This window comes from Crinia signifera, chromosome 6 (genome assembly GCF_055691185.1).
Source record: "Crinia signifera chromosome 6, ASM5569118v1, whole genome shotgun sequence".
In the NCBI taxonomy this organism is placed as follows: Eukaryota; Metazoa; Chordata; class Amphibia; order Anura; family Myobatrachidae; genus Crinia; species Crinia signifera.
In genome coordinates this window covers 74727873-74750833 of record NC_139222.1, presented here as the reverse complement: position 1 = coordinate 74750833, position 22961 = coordinate 74727873, and the positions used below count along the sequence as shown (strand labels likewise).

Sequence of the window (22961 nt, the reverse complement as noted above, 5' to 3'; positions counted from 1 at the left end):
GCTCTGTAGGTAAATAAGCTCGTGTTATCTACATGCCTGCTGTTTTTAATGTTTATTACTGTATGTATTCACTTGGGTGTTTCTTTGTTTTTGTTCGGGTTTGTATATAGATTGCCGTGGCAACGGAGCTGCCGTGCTGTCGGACCGCCTCTACGCCGGAGCGCAGTGACGTCATACGACGCCTCGTGATGACGGATGCGGAAGACGCCGGTGCCTGCTCCCGCGCCCGGTGGGTTGTGCTGTTGGGATGTGTAAGTATAAATATCACTTATTGTATATGGTTTATTTGAGTCTGATGAAGAGGTAATTAAACCTCGAAACGTTACTTCACAAGTCCTGTGTCTTGACTGGTTATTGGGAGTGCGGCCATATGTACATATTTGAGTGATCCCACTGCGTGGTTTCTCTGGATCGGCACCCTGACAGATGTACCCGTGACGGTGTTGCTGCTTCGAACCAAATCACTATATATATATATATATATATATATATATATATATATATATATATATATATAGTCCACTTTGCTGTAGGTTCTTATTTCTCAAAATAATGACCATAAATATAGCGATCACGTTAGTGTAAAGCCAGGTACACAAAAGTAGATGTATCTGCAGATTGATCTGCAGATACATCTACAGACGGATCGTTCAGCATGTTCTCCATGCATGATCCCTCGGGACTGACATCACAAATTGGGTGGGGGGGGGGGTGCATTTGCATGTGCCCGCCCACTGAGCTGGCTGGCGTATATATCTTACATATTTGTCATCTGTTATTTAGTTTGCTTTTGTATTCGGACACCGTGTGACCGTTTTGGATTAAGTCAATGCAAAGTGACTTGACTGGGTCCAGATTACGTTCACGAGCAATAAAACCTCCAATCCCGACCCTGTGGGTGTCCTGGGTCCCAAAAAAAGGGATCCAACCACTACAAAACGTAGGTAAGAGAAGCAAGATATAGCATAGAGAATGTAGAGGCAGTGCCAAATTTCCCATTAGGCACGTGAGGCGCGTGCCTAGGGGCGGCACATGTTTGGGGGCGGCACTTGGATGCCTGTGATAGTACTGTCAGCCTGAAATGTACCAGTAACTGCACAATATCCACTGTACTGTACCATATTCCATCTTGAATAGAGTGTAAATGAATATGACATGCAGGTACTGCCTCTGTAAATTGTCCTACTTAGTAAATATGTATACATAATAAAAGAAAATGTTACAGTTGTTGGCTTTTTTATTATTATATAAAATTGGCAATCATTAAATGAAGGCTTATAACTAATCAATATAAATAATAAAATTAGGCAGGGGAGCGGCCATTAATGTTGTGCCTACGGGCGCCCTCACCCCTAAATCCGCCCCTGTGTAGAGGACATGGGGTGTAAAATGAAAAAAAAGTAAGTGGTCAGATCTGGGAGCCCACCACAGAGCGGTGTATGTCGGGCAAACCATGAGCACGGGGAGCATGTTTAGGGCCTTCCATACCTCCCAACAGTCCCGATTTTATCGGGACAGTCCCGATTGTCAGGGCCTGTCCTGATGTCCCACCCGCGGGCGGCAGTGTCCCACGGTGTGGGGGGGCTGTTGGGAGTCTCCCCTGTCAGCTGCTAAGCAGCGGGGAATAAACGCTGTGCGCATGCGCACAGCGTCTATTCCCGCAGCCAGGGGACTGGGGGCATGGCTAGAGGCTCACAGAGCCTCTGGGTCATGCCCCCATAGCGGCAAAATGGGGGCGTGGCCTCGTGGAAGAGCCGGGAGTATAGGCCACGCCCACAAATTAGGGCCCCCCCCCCGAAAATGTCGGCGCGCCTCCGGCCCGCAGGAACATCGTCCCGCCTACAGGACTTCAAAAGTTGGGAGGTATGGCCTTCCAGTGGATGGATTTGAATGAGAACTTCAGAGAGGGATGCTAAACAGTCTGGGATGCCTATTGGAATAATGAGGACTGCTGAGAGAATGTGAGAGAATGTGATCTGTTAAGTGACTCTCATTTTGTCCTAGCATTCATATACCTGGGTATGAATAATAGTATAAAGTAGGACAAAATGAGTCGCTTAACAGATCACCAATCTGCAACACAAGCTTTCTATAACAAATATAAATCTCTCAGCGCCGATATTAGTACATGACAAGGAAATGATGCAAATATATTTGAATGCATATTTAATAAAAAATATGTTTTAAAATTGGATTTGTATAGAAAGACAGACACCAGTTTTGCTTTTATATATTATTTATTAAAAGTTTCTTATATAGTGCATACATATTCCGCAGCGCTTTACAGACAATATTTGAACATTCACATCAGTCCCTTCCCCAGTGGAGCTTACAGTCTATATTCCCTACCACATGTACATGTACACACAGACATTCTAGGGTTAATTTTTTGTTGGAAGCCAATTAACCTATCTGTATAATTTTGGATTGTGGGAGGAAACCGGAGTACCCGGAGTAAATCCACGCAAACACAGGGAGAATATACAAACTCCACACAGTTATAGCCATGGTGGGGATCGAACCCATGACCTAAGCGCTGTAAGTCAGTAATGCTAACCATTACACCGTCCGTACTGCACTATATTAGATTATACATTATGGTACTTGTTTCCTAGCACGGCCACACCGATTTGCATCGGGGTGGTCGTGTCAGAAAAATCGCGTCGGTCGCATCACATGTGACCAAATCGCATGCGATGCGACCGACGCGATCGACCCGATTTTTACATTGAATCCAATGTGAATAGGGTCCCTATTTTACATTGGATTCAATGTAAAATATTCCCCAGACCCCCAATTTTACCCCCTCAACGCCACCCCACGATTGATGCCTACCCGAAGCATGGCGAGCGCAGTGAGCCCGCGAGGGGCGGCGGTGCGCGTCCTCCGACCTTTTCATACCCCTACTATCCACGCCGGTGCGGAGTTGAGAATATAAAGTGTGGCGAGCGCAGCGAGCCACCGAGCCCGAAGCGTGGCGAGCGCAGCGAGCCCTGCGTAAAACTTTACAGGTATACGCGTGCGCTCGCCATGCTATATTCTCAACTCCACGCCGACGTGGATAGTAGGGGTATGAAAAGGTCGGAGGACGTGCACCACCGCCCCTCGCGGGCTCGCTGCGCTCGCCATGCTTCGGGTTGGCGTCAATCGTGGGGTGACGACGGGGCCATATACAATGTGAAATGGGTCATATTGGCCCATTTCCCATTGTTTCCTATATGAGATGGACTTAATCAAGTCCATCTCATCTTGTGCCATTATAATGGCACAAGACCGACGCGATGCTCCAGATTTCAATATTAAATTTTTTTTAACATTGAAGCCTATGGCAAAATCGCGGGCATCGCGTCGGTCGCGTCGGGGGCCATGTTAATGCACGCGTCCGATGCGATGCCCCCGATTTTGCCTTTGCCGGCAAAATGGACCTGATTTCAAAGGAAATCAGGTCCATCGCGGGCATCGTGTACCTTAACTTTAAGGTACACGATGCCCGCGATTGTGGCCGTTCTAGGAAACAAGTACCTACATTAATTTGCCCACTCCCCAATATTCTAATTAAATAATATTGCTGTCATGGCAAAACAATGTTTTTTGCCTCCTTAACAGCTTGGGCATATAATTGCACAAAGAAAGGGGGTGGGGTCATGACTCATGGGGGGGAGGGGGGATCACTAAAGTCTAGGAGTCACAGCATGCCCCTATTTCACTGTCTCCTCATGGTAACTGTATTATACCTACTCTTGTGTTACTTTTGACAAATGTAAAATTGCTGTACATAGCCCAATGTTTTATCAGTATATAGAGGCGAGTGGATGACAGGGTCATGTCAGGGTTAGAAGACACTGAGCTATATACATTAATATCGGTACTTGTGTATTATCACGGCGCCCAGAATCCCTACGTATGGCACCGTAGGGAAATCGCATCCCGATTTTTTTAAATTAATTTATTCACTGCTCATGTCCCCAGCCATCTCATCGCACACCTCCAAAATCGCATGCGATTTTTTGATCGCATGTGATTTTATGGGGTGCCATGCAAGACAGTTGGATGGCATGCAATTAGGTTTGAATGACCCCCCCCACTATCCACGCTAACCCAAAGCGTGGCAACCCGCTTCGGGTTGACGGAACGAGTCCGTCCGTCCTCGCCACACTATATAAAATCAGCTCCACGCCGACGTGGATAGTGGGGGAATGAAAAGGTCTGACGGACGCGTTCCGCCGCCGCTCGCCACGCTTCAGGTTGGCGTGGATAGTGGGGGGGGTCATTCAAACATAATCGCATGCCATCCAACTGTCTGGCATGGCATGGCACCCCAAAAAATCGCATGCGATTTTTCGGGAGGTGCAATGCTATGCGATGAGATGGCCTGGGGACATGAGCAGTGAATAAATTAACTTAAAAAAAAAAAATCGCATCGCATGCCACTAAAATAGCATGCGATGCGATTTCCCTATGCAGAATAGCCCTCTATGCATTTGGCGTAGTGGGCGCCGTGATAATATACAAGTACCGTAATATCCACTAACACTGAAGAATTGGACATCATTTTTCATCCACAAAATATATCAGTAAAATACCAACATGTACAATAACATTGTTAATATGTCAATACGACACAAAACCTTCCTCCATTATAAAAAACGGTACATATATGTTAGTTGGGCGCTCAAGTAGCATACGTACGTTACCGTAGGGAAATCGCATTGCATCCAATGTTTTGCATGCGATGTCATTTTTCCATAGGGTTCTATGTTAGTGACTTTACTATAAAATATTGGGTGCCATGGCATCCGATGTTTCAGATGCGATGCGATTTTTCCATAGGGTTGTGTGTTAGTGAAGAAAATTATTCTAAAATATAGCTTTTATTGGTTTATTTCTTAAAAACTGCGACATATAAAAACACAAATAAAGGTAAGACAGGGTAAGTATAAAAGGGGATTAACCCCGCGTAGTGTGTCCCCTCTATCCCCAATAGGTCTGTAGTGATTCTTGGTGTAAGATACTGTAAGATTGGATCAGCGCTTTTAATTATCGGGTATTCCTAAAATACCTTCTGATTGGTTACAGGGCGAGTAAATCGTATATGTATAGTGCTATTTCCAGAGTTATTGACACTTTACTGCGATGTAGCCAGATATATTGTATCTCGCTGTTTCTCGATAGGGCACATACAAAAAATTGTTTACAAGAACACAATGTGTGCTGGAGGCACTTTACTTTGATTGCACAGTGTGTATTGTGCTGTTTCCAGCGATTTGACAATTTATTGGAATGTATGCCAGATGTATTGTGTCTCACTGTGTCTAGGTGAGGCACGTACAGTAAATTATCTAGGAGAACAGCAAAATAACCCCTTGAATCACCGGCTCTATATATTTTTGCCGCGGGTATTGCTGTTTATGCCTAGTACTCTGATTTAAGCACCTCTCTGTAATCGCACAAGGGTGATATTCAGGATATACCCCGTTTGGTATGCACACTGTGATGCCGCGTTTACTGCCGGCTTCTCCCTGGATAATGGGTTGTATGTTAGTGAATTTACTGTACAATAATGGGTGCCATGGCATCCGATAATTGCATCCCATGTTTTGCATGCAAAACATGGGATGCGATGCGGAGCAATTTTTCCATAGGGTTGTATATTAGTGAATTTACTGTACAATATCGGGCGCCATGGCATTCGATAATCGTATCGCATCCGATGTTTTGCATGCAGATCTGATTGTGTAGGGTTTTATGCCATACTATCCATGTATTATGACATATAATACATGACGTACCCACCCCCACTATCCACGCCACCCCTAAGCATGGCGAGTCCCGCAAGGGGCGGCGGAACGCGTCTGCCCAACCTTTTCATACTCCCACTATCCACGTCAGCGTGGAGCTGATTTTATATAGTGTAGCGAGCACAGCGAGCCCCGCGAGGGGACGCGTATTACGTTACATGTATTTCACATCCGCTAGCCACACTTCGGGGTGGCGTGGATAGTGGGGGGGGGGGGGTGTCCATCACATTATATGTCATAATACATGGATAGTACATTATATGGCATAAAACCCTATACAATCGGATCCGATATTGTATAGTAAAATCAGTTACATACAAACCTATGGAACAATCGCATCGCATGCAAAACATCGGATGTGATTATCGGATGACATGGCACCCGATATTGTACAGTAAATTCACTAACATACAACCGTATGGAAAAATCGCATCACATCCGATGTTTTGCATGCAAAACATCAGATGCAATGCGATTATCGGATGCCATGGCACCCGATATTGTACAGTAAATTTACTAACATACAACCCTATGGAAAAATCACATTTCATCCGATGTTTTGCATGCAAACCATCAGATGCGATTATCGGATGCCATGACACCCGATATTGTATAGTAAATTCACTAACATACAACCCTATGGAAAAATCGCATCCAATGCTTCGCATGCAAAACATCGGATGCAAAACATCAGATGCGATGCAATTATCGGATGCCATGACACCCGATATTTTACTGTAAATTCACTAACATACAACCCTATGGAAAAATCGCATCGCATCCGATGTTTCGCAGGCAAAACATCGGATTCAAAACATCGGATGCGATGCCGATTATCGGATGCCATGGCACCCGATATTGAACAGTAAATTCACTAACATACAACCCTATGGAAAAATCACATTATATGTTTCACATGCAAAACATCGGATGCAAAACATCAGATGCGATGCGATTATCGGATGCCATGGCACCCGAAATCGCATCGCATGCAAAACATCGAATGCGATGCGATGTGAGGCGATTTGCCTATGCAGAATAGCCCACTAAGCTATTTGCTTAGTGGGCGCCCAACTAACATATAAGTACCTAAAAAACTAATTTTTATTAAAATTGTTACATATCATCCACCTGCCAAATACTCTCCAAACCGCTGAATAGTAAAGCCATAGCTTTTGAGGTAAAACCACAGGCAAAGGTGATTATTTGTATTTTAAATGTCCTCGTTCCTCTTTGAAGCCTGTGTATCAGGACAGTTGGGATGTGCTCTGTCCTGCCCCCACATATCCCTAAACACAATTTGAGATACTTTCACTTTCATGGGTCTTCAAACTGTGGCCCTCCAGATGTTGTGAAACTACAAATCCCAGCATACCTTGCCACAGTTTTAACACTCCCTTATAGCAAAACGGTGGCAAGGCATGCTGGGATTTGTAGTTTCACAACATCTGAAGGGCCGCAGTTTGAAGACCCATGCTACATTCTTGCTGCATAGCGGCCATCTTGTCCCATGACATCATTATGACATCACAAAGGCTTTGTGGCACAGGGATTCCATCACCTGAGACTCTGGAGTTGTCAGGACAAGACGTGCATTTTATGCTCTCTTGCTTTTTTCGCTTAAATTTGGGATTTCTCTGAATTTTAGCATTTACTTGTACCTTCGGGAACATCATGGGCTGCCTGAGCAGCAAACTGTGCATCCCTGCATGCAGGAAGAAGGTAAGTGCGCTGTTATATAAGGTATATGGGTTGTACATTGCACATATAGAGGATTATCTTAGGCCACAATAAGGGGGGGGGAGGCACAAATTTCCACACGTAAACATATCTACTAATGTATTTAAACATGTTTTACACATCTTATGTAACAAAAAGGTTAATGCTGATCCTCACCTTCAAGTAATTTGCGCACTGGAGGCCACTAGCTGGCACCCAACGGAGCAATTCAAATACTGCTCCAATTTGGGCGGGCACAGCTAGCGGCGCTGACATTATGGTTATGTTGTTCCATCATTTTGATTGGCTGGTAACTAGTAACATATAAATGTACCACCCTCTATGTAGCATTAGAGGTACATGGGTATAAATGTACCACCCTCTATGTAGCATTAGAGGTACATGGGTGGGTGACTCTCCCTGTATGTAGCATTATGGGTACATGGGTGGGTGACATTATGTACCTCTCCTGTACCTTCACCTGCACAATTCCCAAGCAGCAGTGTCTTATAATGTGGGCATGTTGTATAGTAACGGTCAGGTTTCCCCATTAGCCTCACAGGCTCCTCCCCCCCCCTTGCTCATCTTTGTAGTTTGGAAGCACTTCTGCTGCTGTCGTACCTGTAGGTTCCCCCTGGAGACCCCCTCTCACATTTTTGGCTCCGTGCAGTGTGCTCCTTCTCCTGCCAGTAGCTGCCTCCTGCCTGACTAACTGCCACTAACTGCCTATGCCCCCTAGTGGTGACCCTCATACCAGAGTTTACCGCACCATGAAGAGAAGGAGGCCCACAACCAGGTTTCTCTTTTAAAGCACCCCTGGGAGGTGGCATGGAGAAGGCGGTCTGGGGGCGTGGAGATACGACACATCATTGTACCCCTGCTGTTACCAACTTTGCAACGTGTGGGCAGAGTTATGATTATAGTGGTTTAAAGTGAATAGCATCATTGTCCCACCCACTTTGCAGGGGTAAGGAGGGCGCAGCACAATAAGATCCAAATGCACTAAGCTTCAAAACTGATAAAATGGAGAGGGATTAACAGCCAGCCAATCAGCTCCTGCCTGCCATGTCACAGACTGTTTGAAAAGTGTCATGCTGAAGCTGATTGGTTGATTGTTTAGCACTCTCCATTTTATCACTTATGAAGCTTAGTGCATCTGGCCCTAAGTGGGGCAAGTGCTGGCAGGAGGGGCAAGGAATTGCGGGTGACTTGCCTACTGTCCTGGGCCCAATTTTTGGAAGCCTCCTGGCCTATCTGGAAGAGTAGACAAGTATGATTTTTGCTTTTTTGCCTTATTATGTCATGTCTGTCCCATGTGTTCTGGGAGCTCAGATATGTCAGCATTGCATGTAAGGTGGATTCTCCTCTATACTAGGGATGGCCATCGATGATTCAAAATCATCAATGGTTTATGGCCGATGTTGAATACTTTTGCCATCGATGGGGGAAAACAAGATGATTTCCCTCCAATGATGGAATAGCAAAACAATGTTTTGCTTTCTTTTTTTTTCAAAGTGCCTGGACACGGAGCTTAGATTCGCCTCTGACACCCGCGACCCCCCCCCCCCCCCCCCCTGCCCAAGCCCACATGCCAATCAATCAAATACAATGGATGACCATCGATATGTAAAAATATCGATGGTCATCCAATGCATAGTTAAGCACTATTGATGGCCAGTTGTAGAATTGCCATCGATGGCAATGGCAACGATGGGCATCCCTACTCTATACAAGAGTTTCTGCTCCCTCCCTGCAGTTCTGCAAATGTAACTATTCTCCTCTTGGCATGCTGCCAATTACCTGAGAGTTCAGATTGCAGCAGCAGCTGCTGTGACTGTAGCTCAGTGCCTTGTTCTCTATACACAATGGGCCTGATTCAGAACTGCTCGCAAGGCTGCATATATTTGGAGCATAGTGATCAGGTCAGGGGTGTAACTCGAACGTTGTGGGCCCCATAGCAAAAAGAGCCCCCCCCCCAGCCTTTGTCACTACAATGCCCCTTTGGGGCGTAGAGTGAGGCGTGTGAGAAGTATCACAAGGGATCGCACTCACATCTAGCCACACACAACTGCTGAGGTGACCTCCAGAACCGTCAGTCCAACATATATAGAAGAGAAAGAGGCGCTCACCAGACTCCGATTTGCAATTAAAAATGCAGAGTATTTTATTCAAACCTTCATAGGTGCATAAATCAAGTGACAAGAGGCAGGGGTTGGTGGGTGAAGCAGCTGGGGCACAAGGTATGGGAGCTGGAGATTGGTGGGGAGAGTGGCAGAGTCATTACAGTATGACCTGTCATTGGGTGGGATGCTCTAACATTTATCACCCATCCCCGCCGTCCTTCACATAGGATAGTGTGATAGCCATAGGCAGCTACAGGTCACAGCAGCATAAGCAGTGCGGGGAGAGCGCACCTCCAGCCTCGCTCCTCCCTTCACTGCGGAAGCTGATGGGAAGCAAGGATTAAAAATAAAAAAATGTTCAGAGGGTGCCAGGCCCCATAGCAGCTGCATCCCCTGCACCCTCTATAGTTACGCCACTGGATCAGGTTAACGCTGCCCCAAGGAACGCATGCCCTGCTGCCGCCAGTATTTTCTCACTACACTGCACGCGGATGTGTATGCATACACACACTTACGCAAGTGCCCGCACAGAGGAAACCTCTCTCTCTACAGGTATATTCTAACATATAAAAGCAAAACGGTGTCCGTCCTTCTGTCTTTCTATACAATTCCACAGTTTACAAGGGAAGATCATATTACCAGCATATTACCACACGGCTGAGGCAACTAAAAACACTTCCAAATCAAAGAACAGAGTATATCAGGACATGCATCATATGTTAGTGATGACAGGGACAGCGACATGATCTGAGGAGATCGCACAAACCCACACACAGAGTTATATAGGGCGGTATTCAATGAGGCTGATTCGCCAGGTTTTTATGGCGATTTTGTGCTGTAAGGCGAATTTCTGACTAAAACGGTGAATCACCCTATTCAATGACCAGATGGCGAATACATTTTAAGTTTTTTTTGCCATGATTCACCGAGTAGCAATCGCTATCTTTTTATGGTGAAGTGGAAGGTGAACTTTTAAAATAAAGTGTTTTGTTTTTTACAATTGGTGTCAAAAAATCTGGAATTTTATTCTGAGGAGGGGCATGCTATTTTTATTCATGTGCTGTAAGTACATGAATATATATTTAATTTAAAAAAAAAATAGCAGGGGGCCGGAGCCGAGCCGCTCATTACATATTCATATATTCACTTCACCCGGTCCCCTGCTGGCACCCCCAGGGGGCAGCCTGTGCTGCCTGGCACCCAGGAGCTCAAATTCGCCGGTCAACGGCAGCGAGCCCCTGACTCGTTGAATACCGGAGCCGGCGAGACTCCGGAACGCAGCGAGCAGTGGCGAATGTGCAGCGAATCCTAAACAGGATTCGCTGCACGTCGCCAGTATTCACATTGAATACTGCCCATAGTGTCTATAGCAGGGTCCCCCAGCAGCACAGAGTATATCAGGACATGCATCATATGTTATTGATGACAGGGACAATGACATGATGTGAGGAGATTGCACAAACCCACACACAGAGTTATATAGTGTCTGTAGCAGGGTCCCCCAGCAGCACAGAGTATATCAGGAAATGCATAATGATGTGCTGCGCTTTAACGTAAATTAACAAAACATCTAAATGTTATTTATACTGTGTGCTTAATATTTAAATATATTGTTGTAACATACACTTAAAATCCTGGGCAACACTGGGTATCAAAAATTATGGGATTCTCATTGAATTGTATCATATTAGCCCCTGACGCCGGTACTAATAGTTAGAACAATAAATGATAAGCCACAATGAGGATGTTATAGCTGGTTCCACTGCCGTGATCTATTCTATTGCTTCCGTGGTAGAAGGTGCTTGCACTGCAGAGAGTTATGTACATACAGCTCATGATGTCTCGTCCTCTGCTCCTTACAGCCAAGCAAGTCTGCGTGGCTTAAGAAAGGAGAGGCCAAGAAGACCACCAACGTGCAGCCCCCCGTGCCCAATGTGTCTGGCGAACTTCCAACTGAGCTGGGCACTACTCTGGTCACCGAGGATGCGGCAGCAGTTGTGGCAGAGCTTTTGGACTACCTGATCAGTGAAGGTAAGCTTCCCCCAGGTGCAGAGGTGGAAGTCCATCCCAATCGCCCGGAGGCAAGTTAGAGCTTCATGCCCCCTCCTCCTTTAAAAAAAAAAGAAAAAACAACCATTGTGTGTGTGCACCGGAGACCACCGTGGACTGGCAGTGGGCTTGATCCTGGTTGGGGAGGCCGCCCCACTGAATACCCCCGCCGCCATTTCCCCTTGCAACCATGGTGGGGGCGGGGGAGATGTGTAACTAAGACACATCCCCTCGCATGCCGCCACTGCACGAGAAATCATTTTATAGTCACTGACCATCGTATGATTTTTCCTGCGTCACAAATAAAAGTCCATCTCAACTGACTTTTCATTGCATGTGCCGGGACGAAGACAAGGCGGGCAGCTAACATCATGTGACATCAGCCACCCGCCCCCAGCAGGCATCGACCTGCCCACGTACCCATGGGAATGCCTAGCATTTTCATGGGGACGTCAATAAAGCGCTGGGCGTTCCCATGGCCAAGTGCCACCACTGCCCATCCCTCCCCACCGCAAACAGCCCGGTGAGTGTGTAACTCCTCACAGCCATTCGCAGTTAGGGTCTGTATATGTGCAGAAATGTGCATGCGCAAACTCCGACCATTGGGGCAGGGGCCAAATTCAGATCATTGCATGTGATCCAGAAGTGGCCCCTAAGTGAGAGTGGCCGGTAGGTCAGGGTCAGACTCCTGAATATTCAGGTGCACCGTCACTTGCTGCAGGTGGTACCAGGAAGGAGCCATCCTGTCCTGTATTACAGGTGTTAGCAGTGCTCCTGGGATAGAGACAGATACTGTAACTATGCGGGTGTGCCACAGAACGCCATTGGAAGAGGAGAGGTCCCCACGGTGAACCACACAGGTGCTTGTGTGCATGCAGGGGCCCCTTCAGAGCTTGTAGCCCAGAGACTGATGCCTCTATTACCCCTGGGAGTTACTCCCCTGCCCAGGCGCTATGCATGATGGTGGTGGTGGTAGTGCTGACATTACTGTTATGTTCCATCACTGTGACAGGATGTAATAGGCTGAGAGTCTAGTGAGGGGACACCAGCCTGATTCTGCTCTATATCTACAGAGGAGATTTTGCCTCCGCACAGAACTCGCAGCCTATTACATAGAGCCCATTGACAGCATGGGGTAAATTTACTACAATGAAAAATATTGACGTTGTCCATAGCAACCAATCTGCTTCTGTCCATCATTTTCTAGCCTGCAAGAGTGATGTGATGCGGTGTGAGGAGTCCCCAGTATCCTCCACATTGACAGATGACACAATATCTTGCTATGACACCAGTGATAGCTGCAATAGCATCTGTTATGAGCTGATGGACCTGGCAGAAACATCCTCAGATGCTAGCAGCACTGGCTCTTCTGTGAGCATAGACTCCTCCCCCAGGTAGGTTGCTGGCATAATACGCGCGTCTTCCCTGCTCTGGTCGCCGGGGTAGATTTTGGGTCTCTTGTCTTACAAACATGGTGTGATGTAGAAACGTTATCTCCATACAGATGGGGCATGGCTCATCTTTGCAGGGGATGGCGATGGCGACGCCAGCCGCCATCCCCCACCATCTGTATAGCAAGAAGGGGAAACGCGCGCACGAGAGGTGCGCGCATCCCGCTTGTCGGCGGTCACCCGGGGTCCCCGCCGCCTGCCCGCACCCCCCCCCCCCCCCCCCCAACCCTGTCCTTCACCCTGAAGCGGAGACGGACAGGGTTCCCGTCGCCCCGCCGACAGAGATTGAGACGCGCGTGAGACGCACACGCGTCTCAGTCAGATGGTGAGCCAGGCTATGGCGGATCACCAGTGGTGACGTTCTGGCGTTTCGCAGGCAAAGAAGAGGCCTGCCCCATCTGTATATGCCTGCAGCTGGAGCCGCTACAGAAACTCTGCCTATATATGCATATGGTATGTAGTTAAGTTGCCGCCAGACAGAAATTGGATTGACAGAATCCCCACAACCAAACGTCGATGGACAATATACCGACATATACACACTATGACAATCGAAATACGGTACCTACCACATCAAAATATCGACAAGTAAAACAGACCGGAAGAAAGCAGTAACACAACCACAATGCCGAAAGCCAAAATAATGACACAGTTTTTCATGATTTTTTTCTCAAAAACCGACTTGTTCATACTTCACCATTCCAATAGGCATAGAGGGAGAATATGAATATAATCGTGTGGCGAGCACAGCGAAGGGACACGGGACCCTAACACGTCCATGTTGACATTATAACTACCGTTTTTTTTTTACCATGATTACGATCATTATGATCTTCTTGATATATAGATGGAAGGCATTTCAACAGTCGGTATTATGTATGTCGGGATATTGACCATAGTCATTTACACAATACCGGTCAAGTAATGGATAATAATTCAGTTGTAGGTAAATCATACGGATCACATCCATATCCTATAGGACGAGATCATTTCCCAAAGCAGCATTGTGCTCTAGGCCCAAAAGATGGGAAGTTGTTGTCATCCACTCACTGGTCATCCCACGGTTCGACTACTGCAATGTTCTCCTCACTGGCCTGGCTCGCTCCCAATCTGTCCTCAACTCCGCAGCCTGGCTTATCTTCCTCTCCCGCCGCTCCACTTAAGCCACTTCCCTTCAACAAAATCTGCACTGGCTCCTTTTCCCCTACAGAATCCTCTTCAAATTCCTCACACTCACCTACAGGGCCATCTCGAATTCCACTGCTCCATATATCTCCATTCACACTCCCTCCCGACCTCTTCGGTCACACAATGACTGTCGTCTCTCCTCCACCCTGATCACTGCTTCACATGCTAGAGTTTAGGACTTTGCCCATGCTGTACCCCTTCAGTGGAACGCACCCCTTCGCTCCATAAGACTCTCCCCGACCTTGCAAAGCTTCAAATGGGCACTGAAAACTCACCTATTCATCAAAGCGGTACCCTTCCGCTGCATAACCTTGTCCTGAAGCTGGTCCTCCAACCCCTACCACAGGCCTTGGTCATCTCTTCCTGCTATCACTGTCCACTTGCTTACACCTCATGTAATCTGTCTGTCTCCCCTCCCTACTAGATAGTAAGCTCCTCGTGCAGGGCCCTCTTCCCTCCTGTTGTCAGAGCCGTCTTCTCTTCACATTTCACTCACAGCTCTCCCATACTCACACACCCAGCGACCATCTTCGTCCACATACTCATCTTTGACCACCAGTCCCTAGTAGCACATTGATCACATCCTCACTACTTACATTTAAGCTGTAATGTGTATTAAATCGTGACACTCTTTTTACCTGTACTCTATTATTGTTATTTACTGTAATGCTAAGTTTTGTCTCCCTGTACTGTTCCTTTGTGCGGCGCTGGGAAACTCTTTTGGTGCCTTATAAATAAAATAGTAAAAATCCTTTATATGGAAATATCTTCTCATACTGTGATTAGTGACGTTATGGGTCTTTGTGCATAGTTCTTCTATCACACAGAGCACTGATGGGCTGGTATTCTACTTGTATGACATACATATACATTATATTACTGGGCGTAACATTATCATAAGGGAAATGCTGAAGCCACGTAAACTGGACAATTAGAGGAATTTATTTCCTCTCTCTAATCTCACATCTCTGTACACTGTGCTTCCTGTATGGGGCTGTCATGGTCATGTCACACCCATAGTATCAGCTCTGTGATTGGTCCAAAGAGGCTTCACATAGATAAATGTATTCAGTATAATCCAATAACATAGCTCCCAACATTATAATCCAGCTGTCCAGGACACTCACAGGACTTCTGCCAAAGTGGGCGTGGCCTCGCAGAGATGATGCGGCCACAAGCCGTGCCCCCATTTGCTGTCACTATGTTGGCATGGCCAGCACTCTATGAGCTGCTGGACATGCCCCCAGCCATTTTATTTCACTGAATGGACGCTGTGCGCATGTGCATGGCATCTGTTCCCCGCCAAGCAGTGGGACACCCAACCCCATCTTCCTCCAGTGTCCCTCACCATGGGACACTGGCTGCCCTAAGTGGGACACGGGACAGTCCCAAAAACATGGGACTAAAATCAGGACAGTTGGCAGGTCACTAAATAATGAGAGGACTTGTACTTGGCAAATGTTTATGGTTTTTAGAATAACATTCACTGATCAAAGTTTGTTTTTACAGGGGAAGTAGCTCTTTTAGCCTCCTTGGACGGGAATGGAATCGATGGAATGCCAAGGATGGATATCTAATATAAACCTTGGCATAAGACATCAGTGTCTTGTATTTTAAAGTGATGTATTTCACATATGTATATTTCGGTCTGTATCTTTCAGTATTTCAGATTTGTATCTTCCAGTATTTCTCATTTGTATATTTCGATCTATATCTTTCTGTATTTCACATTTGGATCTTTCAGTTGGATCTTTCGGTATTTCACATTTGTATATTTCAGTATTTCACATTTGGATCTTTTGGTCTGAATGTTTCAGTATTTCACATCTCTCTCTCATATGTCTCTTACAGTGATGTATCTCTCATTTGTATTTTACATTGATGTATCATACAGTGATGTATCTCTCAAATTCATCTTTTGTGAGATTAAAAAATAAATAAAAAAATAATAATAATAATAATAATAATAATAATAAACATACAGAAATGAATATACATATGTATGCATCTATCTGTTGTTTCAACAATAAAAAAAGTAAAACAATGTCTGATGTGTTAGTTCCCACTTACTAATGTGAATGTTTCCCATTGTTGTATTTATAATAGCTGTGGGAATGTGCTGTGGGTTAGGAGGATCTGTGCAGCTACACTGAGCCCCAGAGGTGACTGATGCGCTTATACATGGGGGGTGTTCAATCCAGGATTCCGACTGTCGGAGCGTCCCGACAGTCAGAATCCCGGGCCATTTTCGTTCCGCTTGACTGACACCCAACAGTTGTAATTCAATGTTCCGAGTGTCAGGATGTCCGGGGATTGGTGAAAATGGCTGCGTATTGTCAAAAAACAGCTGTGAATTGGACAATCCGCATCCCTTTCCGATAAAACAGATCCAACTTTTAAAAATTTGGATCTGACACCCTTCAATGCGGTCATGAATGGCAACATTGAATAGGTGAGTGCCGATATTTCTCTGTAGGGAAATATCGGCACAGATTGAATACCCCCTTGGTCTCCTCCCTGGGTTACATAGGGTTATCTACTCACAAGAGTTATCTGGTCATTAGGTCGACATGGTCAAAAAGGTCAACAGAATCACACGACATGGAAAATAATCAACAAGAGTTTTTCATTATTTTTTTTAAACTCATGTGGACCTTTTCCAGGTAAACCTTTTGATTGTGTAGAACAGAGGTGGCCAACCAATCAGAGGCAATGTTAACATATGTTATGGTAAAACAAAGAGCTGATACCATACATAAAAATGGTTGTGATCTTGCTCCCACAAGGTCAAGCACCTTTTTTAAAATAGGTTGTGGCCTAGCTGGCACGAGGCCATTTTTGTATCCATGACTTTAGAATGACACTGTCACGATCCGAGCTGTCAGACAGACTTTCCTACCGGCTAAGTGCCTCCGCAGGTTCAGCTTGCGGTCCAGACGTCATCCCTGCCGGCGTCCTGTCTCCCAGTGACAGTCCCCAGTGCACGGCAATGGAAGCTGGAGATCCGGAGTATCGGACTTACAGATGATGTCCCATGCGCAAGGGTCCTCTCCAACCTCCCCGGTGACACTTTCTTGGAGCATGAACTTGTGTTAATCCTCAGTCATCAGTTAGGCTGGGGGTGAGACAAGCCCATTGAAAATTTCTGTAATCTCGTATCCGAAGCTACTTGCAGTAATTCTCTCACATGTACGAACAGATCCAAGTTTTCAATCATTTCAGTGTTGAAAAAAATGACTAAAAAGGTAAGTACACAGCCTCCACACCTGCTCTTCTATGTAGCCGCAGACCTGCTCTGCTGTACAACCACTGCACACAGCCTCTAACCCCCTCACAGTCTCTGTGCCCACTTCCTGTCACTGGGTGCAGCATGCTCTTCCCGCTATGGGAGACCATGAGATCACATAAAGCACAAAGCAAAGTAGAGCACAGTCAGAGGAGGCAGTGCCGCAGGTGTGGGAGCCAGCACACAGCGGTGTACCGCCATACAGCAGTGTACCACACGGTCAGAGGAGGCAGTGCTGCAGGTGCGGGAGCCAGCACACAGCGGCGTACCGCACAGTCAGAGGAGGTATGCAGCAGTGCCGTGGTTGCGGGAGCCACATCTCATTAAGAAAAGAGCCACATGCAGCTCAAGAGCCACAGGTTGGTCACCCCTGGTGTAGAACGTTTGACCATGTCAACATTTTTCATGTGTCGACCTTCTGCCTGTCGATCAATAGTGGTTGACCTTTTGACTGTCGACCTAATAATACGTAACCCTCAGAAAATAGATACCACACACATCCACGCAGGGCCACGTGATTGTTATTGTTTCTAAACATATTAAAATATAAAATAAAACAATTACATACAATTCACAGTATCCAACAGCATTTTCTTGTGTGGGTTCATTCACTCAAACAATGGGGGTGATTCAGATTCACTCGCAGCGGGCCAAATTCAGTCCCCCTGCCGATGCTGGGGGTCTGCACATATGCACACCCCCTGTGTGAACACCTTTGGTGAGTTTAACACTCGCAAAGGCATTTATTCGTTGATGGGCGGGCGGGGGGGGGGGGGAGGAAGCAGCGGGAACACCCATAGTTTCATGGGCACACCTATAAAACCGCTGGGTGTTCTGCTGTGAATGCAGGTGTGCTGATGCCTGCTTGGGGCAGGTGGCGGACGTTGCATGCATTGCCTGAGGGACCTTATGTAAAAAGTGCCCCTGACTACGGCATGACACCACTGGCTTATTGAGCCCGGTGCTGGTTTCCGAAATACAGGGGACCCCTATTCCTTTTATCCCCTGTATTTTGGGAACAAGGACTGAGCCAAGAGCCTGCTGCTAGTCATTGAAATACAAAAGGGACTCCAGCTTCTCCCCCCTTTATATTTGTGTAACCAGGACCTGCTAAATGAGCCCGCGCTGATTATAACCGGACGGGGTGGGGGGGGGGGGGGTGGCGGGTACCCCTTGCCGTTTATTTCTTTTTCCTATTTTTTTTACACAGAAAAGCATTGCATGGATCTGAATGATCGGTGCTCTGCTTCACCATTGAAAAATAAGAATTCGGAGAATAGAGCCCGGGGGGCAGGGTGCCAAATGCCCCCCAGGCCGGTATCTACTGGCTGGGTCTGGGCAGATTGTGTGTAATGCATCTTGCCGCCACCGCTACCATCTCCAGGTCCAGCCACAGAGAGCCTTCTCTGAGGAGACAGCCCCTCCAAAAACAGCTGCTGACTTGGAGGAGACAGACACTAGAGGTACTGCCATACCTCTAGTGTCTGTCAGTGCAGCCAGCGCTACCCGGAAGTGCAGATTCGGGTAGCGCTGGCGTGCTGTTTAAGGAACCCCTAGCCAAAGCTTACGTTTCTGTCATTTTTTATTTTTTTTTACTAAAGTTCAGCGGCGCCCCACCTCCCCCCACCACAGACAGACGTTGGGGATGCTGCACACCCATCGGATCTCTGTTGTGGATCCGCGGCACTAGTACTGCTCCCCAGCCCAGTCAAAGCTGCTGTCGCAGTGCGGGCTGTGATGGCTGACTTCTGACCTGTCTGTGATTGTACAGCCTGCCCCGCAGCTAACCTCCTCCTGCCCGGCTCCCACAATGTGGCTACCAGAAGGGACCACGACCAGCAAAGATAAAGGAGGTAATGTGGTATATGAAGTAGGGGGGAAAGGAGGGTATTATGGGATGTGTACAGGAATGTCAGGGACTTCAGCGGCTATCAGATGGCCATATGGGGTGGGGGGGTGGGGGCATGTGTATGTTGGGGACAGTCAGTAGAATGTGTCTGTGGCCAAGATATAGGGTTATTATGGGGTGTATATTGGGGAACAGGAACTGAAGTGCAGGATCTGTTGGGGGTAGTGGTATATAGAGTGTTTGTAGGAGATAGGGGGAGAGGGGTATATGTGGGAAAACATGGGCAGTAGTAGTGTGTGGGTGGACAGGGGGAGTAGTGTGAGGGTATAGGAGTATGGTGATAGCTGTTACAGGGTGTATGTGGGCTGTGCAGAGGTGACAAAGGGGGTGAAGTGCAGGAGTAACGGGCAAAGAGGTGCAGTGGGATGTAGAGGGTCAAAGGTGACAGAGGTGATGGGGACGGAGAGGTGGAGATAGTGTGAGATGCAGGGGTGATGGGGGCGGAGAGTTGGAGGGAGTCAGAGATTCGGGGGTGATGGGGATAGAGAGATGGAGGGCGAGAGATGCGGGGGTGACGGGGATGGAGATATGGGCACTCACTGGCCACCGCCAAAGGGTCTGTGTGGCGTACACTCAGCTTCTTGGCTGTTTAGTGGCTTAAACCAACGCTGAGGGACATTTGAAATATGGCTGCTGCCCACCAGCCTATCAGAGCTTACGGACCGGCAGCCACAGTTAGCGATTGGCTGACGGACCGCAAGCTCTAATTGGCTCACTAGCCTGCGCCATATTTAAAGCTGAGCACAAACCACACAGGGCTGCAGTGAGCTATCTCTTCCCCTTTTATATGGCACTAATATGGGAAGTCTGTAAGGGGCACTAATGTGGACATTGTTTAAGGGGCACTACTGGGGGCATAATATGTAATGGACTTTATGTGTGTGGCATGATGTGTAATGGGCATTACGGTGTGTGGCATTATGTGTAATGGGCATTACGGTGTGTGGCATTATGTGTAATGGGCATTACGGTGTGTGGCATTATGTGTAATGAGCATTACGGTGTGTGGCATTATGTGTAATGAGCATTACGGTGTGTGACATTATGTTTAATGGGCATTACGGTGTGTGACATTATGTTTAATGGGCATTACGGTGTGTGGCATTATGTGTAATGGGCATTACGGTGTGTGGCATTATGTGTAATGGGCATTACAGTGTCGCCTTTTCTGGTGTATGTATGTGTGGGGGGGATGATTGTTTAATCCTTGCTGCATACTAGAGGTGAGAAGTGATAGGGTAGGGTGATGAAACCTTAGCGATGGTGGTGGGACACTTGCTTGTGTTGCCCCCCAGGCTAAAAGTTGCCAGCCAGCCCCTGCTGCCGATGCAAGTGATCCCCTATCATACACAGGATCGGCCATCTTTGTAAGTTTACCCCACAGTTTCAGAAATGTCCTGAAAATGTAATGGTCGTTCCAAGGCAATGACATGGAGGTGGTTAAGCAGATGTGCTGAAATGGATGGACTTATGGGCGTATAATAGGAGAGTATGTAACATGTATGTCTGGTGCACATTCTGAAGACACTCAAAATGGGTAGACATTGCACAATCAGACACAGCTGAATAACAGGGCAGAGCTTGTACATACCTTCTGCTCCTTATGGATGTGCCCCATGGCAGCAGGGATAGGACAGGGAAAGCTCAGCGTGTGAGAGTGCAGTTACTGAAGAAGGGTGCAAATCATTCATTTGGGTTTTTATGCCTACCTGTACCACAGTGCCATGCCAGGCAGGCAGTCAGTGCAATGCATTGTCAATCCTTTATTAGCTGCAACAGCCATGATTACTGCCCCACAGAACCTTAGGTCCCAGCACGGGTATACCCTTTGTACTCCCATCGCCAGGCTTACCAGTACTGTGACTATATACTAGCATTAGTATATACTGTAGTCACAGATGCCAATACAGATGCTACAGTGGTCGCAGAAGTGTGCAGCAGCTTTTGAGATTTCTATTAGGGATAAGGTCCGCATTACGATTACAGTTAGCATTAGGGGCACAGGGGTAGATGTATGAAGCAGTGATAAGGGAGGAGAAGTGATAAAGTGTTTTGTACTTTATCACTGGCCAATCAGCTCCTGGCTGTTAAGTTACAAGTTGGGTTTAAAAAGGAACCCTTAACAGCCAGGAGCTGATTATCACTTCTCCCTTATCACTGCTTCATACATCTACCCCCTAATTACATGAAAAAACAACCATGTTGATATAAAATCAGTGCTTTCATGCTGAACATTAACAGTACGACCATGTTGACATTACGGGGGAAATTTAATTTACTAAAGGAAATTTGTAAAAAATACGTGTATTTTATCGAGAAATACACATATTTTTGACATTTACTATCCCGAAAATACGGCAATTCGTATTCGTATTGATAGCACATCAATACGGATACAAATTGCCGTATTTTCGGTATAAATGTCAAAAATAAGTGTATTTCTGGATGCAAATACACCTATTTTTTTTTACAAATTTCCTTAACCCCTTCCCGACATTTGACGTACATTTACGTCATGGTCGGGAAGTACTTCCCGACACATGGCGTAAATGTACGTCATGGCTTTAAACTGTCACCGCGTCTATAGACGCGGTGACAGTTTAAACATGTCTGCTGTCCCTGACAGCAGACATGTCCCTGCATGCCCAGGGGGGGCTGCGATGCCGCCCCCCCGTCGGCGATCGCTGTGATTGGCTGTTCAGTGTGAACAGCCAATTACAGCGTTTTCTGTGTCACCGGCGAATAACGTTCGCCGGTGACACAGGGATCGGAGGTGATTGGTGCTGTAAAGTACAGCACCAATCACCACGGGGTGTAAGGGTGACACTGGTGTCACCCCACCTCACCCCGCCCGCCCCCAAAGGCCGTGATTGGTTCGTCGGACCGACGAACCAATCACAGCCATGGAGGGGGATTTAAACTAACGGTGACTGCACTGCAGACGCCATTCCGGTCTGGAATTGCGTGCAGTGCGGTCACCGTACCTAGCTGCCGTGATATACTGACCTGATCCTTGCAAAATACTTACCTGATCACTGCTTGTAACGTGCTGGATGCTTCCTGGATCCTGTTACTACTTGTGACTTCCTGTGTTGTGCTGCTGCAGTGTAATAGCGTTAGATAGAGAGAGATAGAGAGAGATAGAGAGATAGAGAGAGATAGTGTCAGAGAGTGCTATATTTTGTGCTGCTGCAGTGTGATAGAGTTATAGATAGAGAGATAGAGAGAGATAGAGAGAGAGAGATAGAGAGAGATAGAGAGATAGTGACAGATTGTGCTATATATTTTTTATATAACTGACTGCTGCCACCCCTTTTGTGCTGATCAGTATAAATTAACTGATCAGCAACTTTTTGTGGGCGCAGGTTTTTTTTTTAATATATATACCTGTCAGTGCTGCTGCTGCAGTGTCATAGAGTGATAGATAGTGAGAGATAG

At 46.8% G+C, this 22961-nt stretch overlaps 1 protein-coding gene across 1 annotated transcript; it reads left to right on the top strand.

Moving 5' to 3' along the window:
- The first annotated feature begins 127 nt into the window (after window positions 1-127).
- On the top strand, window positions 128-16006 carry LOC146006980 (uncharacterized). Its single transcript, XM_083145399.1, has 4 exons — window positions 128-251; window positions 11503-11671; window positions 12897-13083; window positions 15838-16006. The coding sequence occupies exons 1-4, from the start codon at window positions 189-191 to the stop codon at window positions 15908-15910; spliced, it is 492 nt and encodes a 163-aa protein (XP_083001525.1). The 5' UTR covers window positions 128-188; the 3' UTR covers window positions 15911-16006.
- The last annotated feature ends 6955 nt before the right edge of the window (window positions 16007-22961 follow it).

Excerpts from the sequence above, each read along its gene's own strand:
- LOC146006980 (XM_083145399.1), top strand. The coding sequence starts at position 189 with ATGACGGATGCGGAAGACGCCGGTGCCTGCTCCCGCGCCCGGTGGGTT. Across the intron at positions 11,672-12,896 it reads GGACTACCTGATCAGTGAAG|CCTGCAAGAGTGATGTGATG; the intron begins GTAAGCTTCCCC and ends ATCATTTTCTAG. Across the intron at positions 13,084-15,837 it reads AGCATAGACTCCTCCCCCAG|GGGAAGTAGCTCTTTTAGCC; the intron begins GTAGGTTGCTGG and ends TTGTTTTTACAG.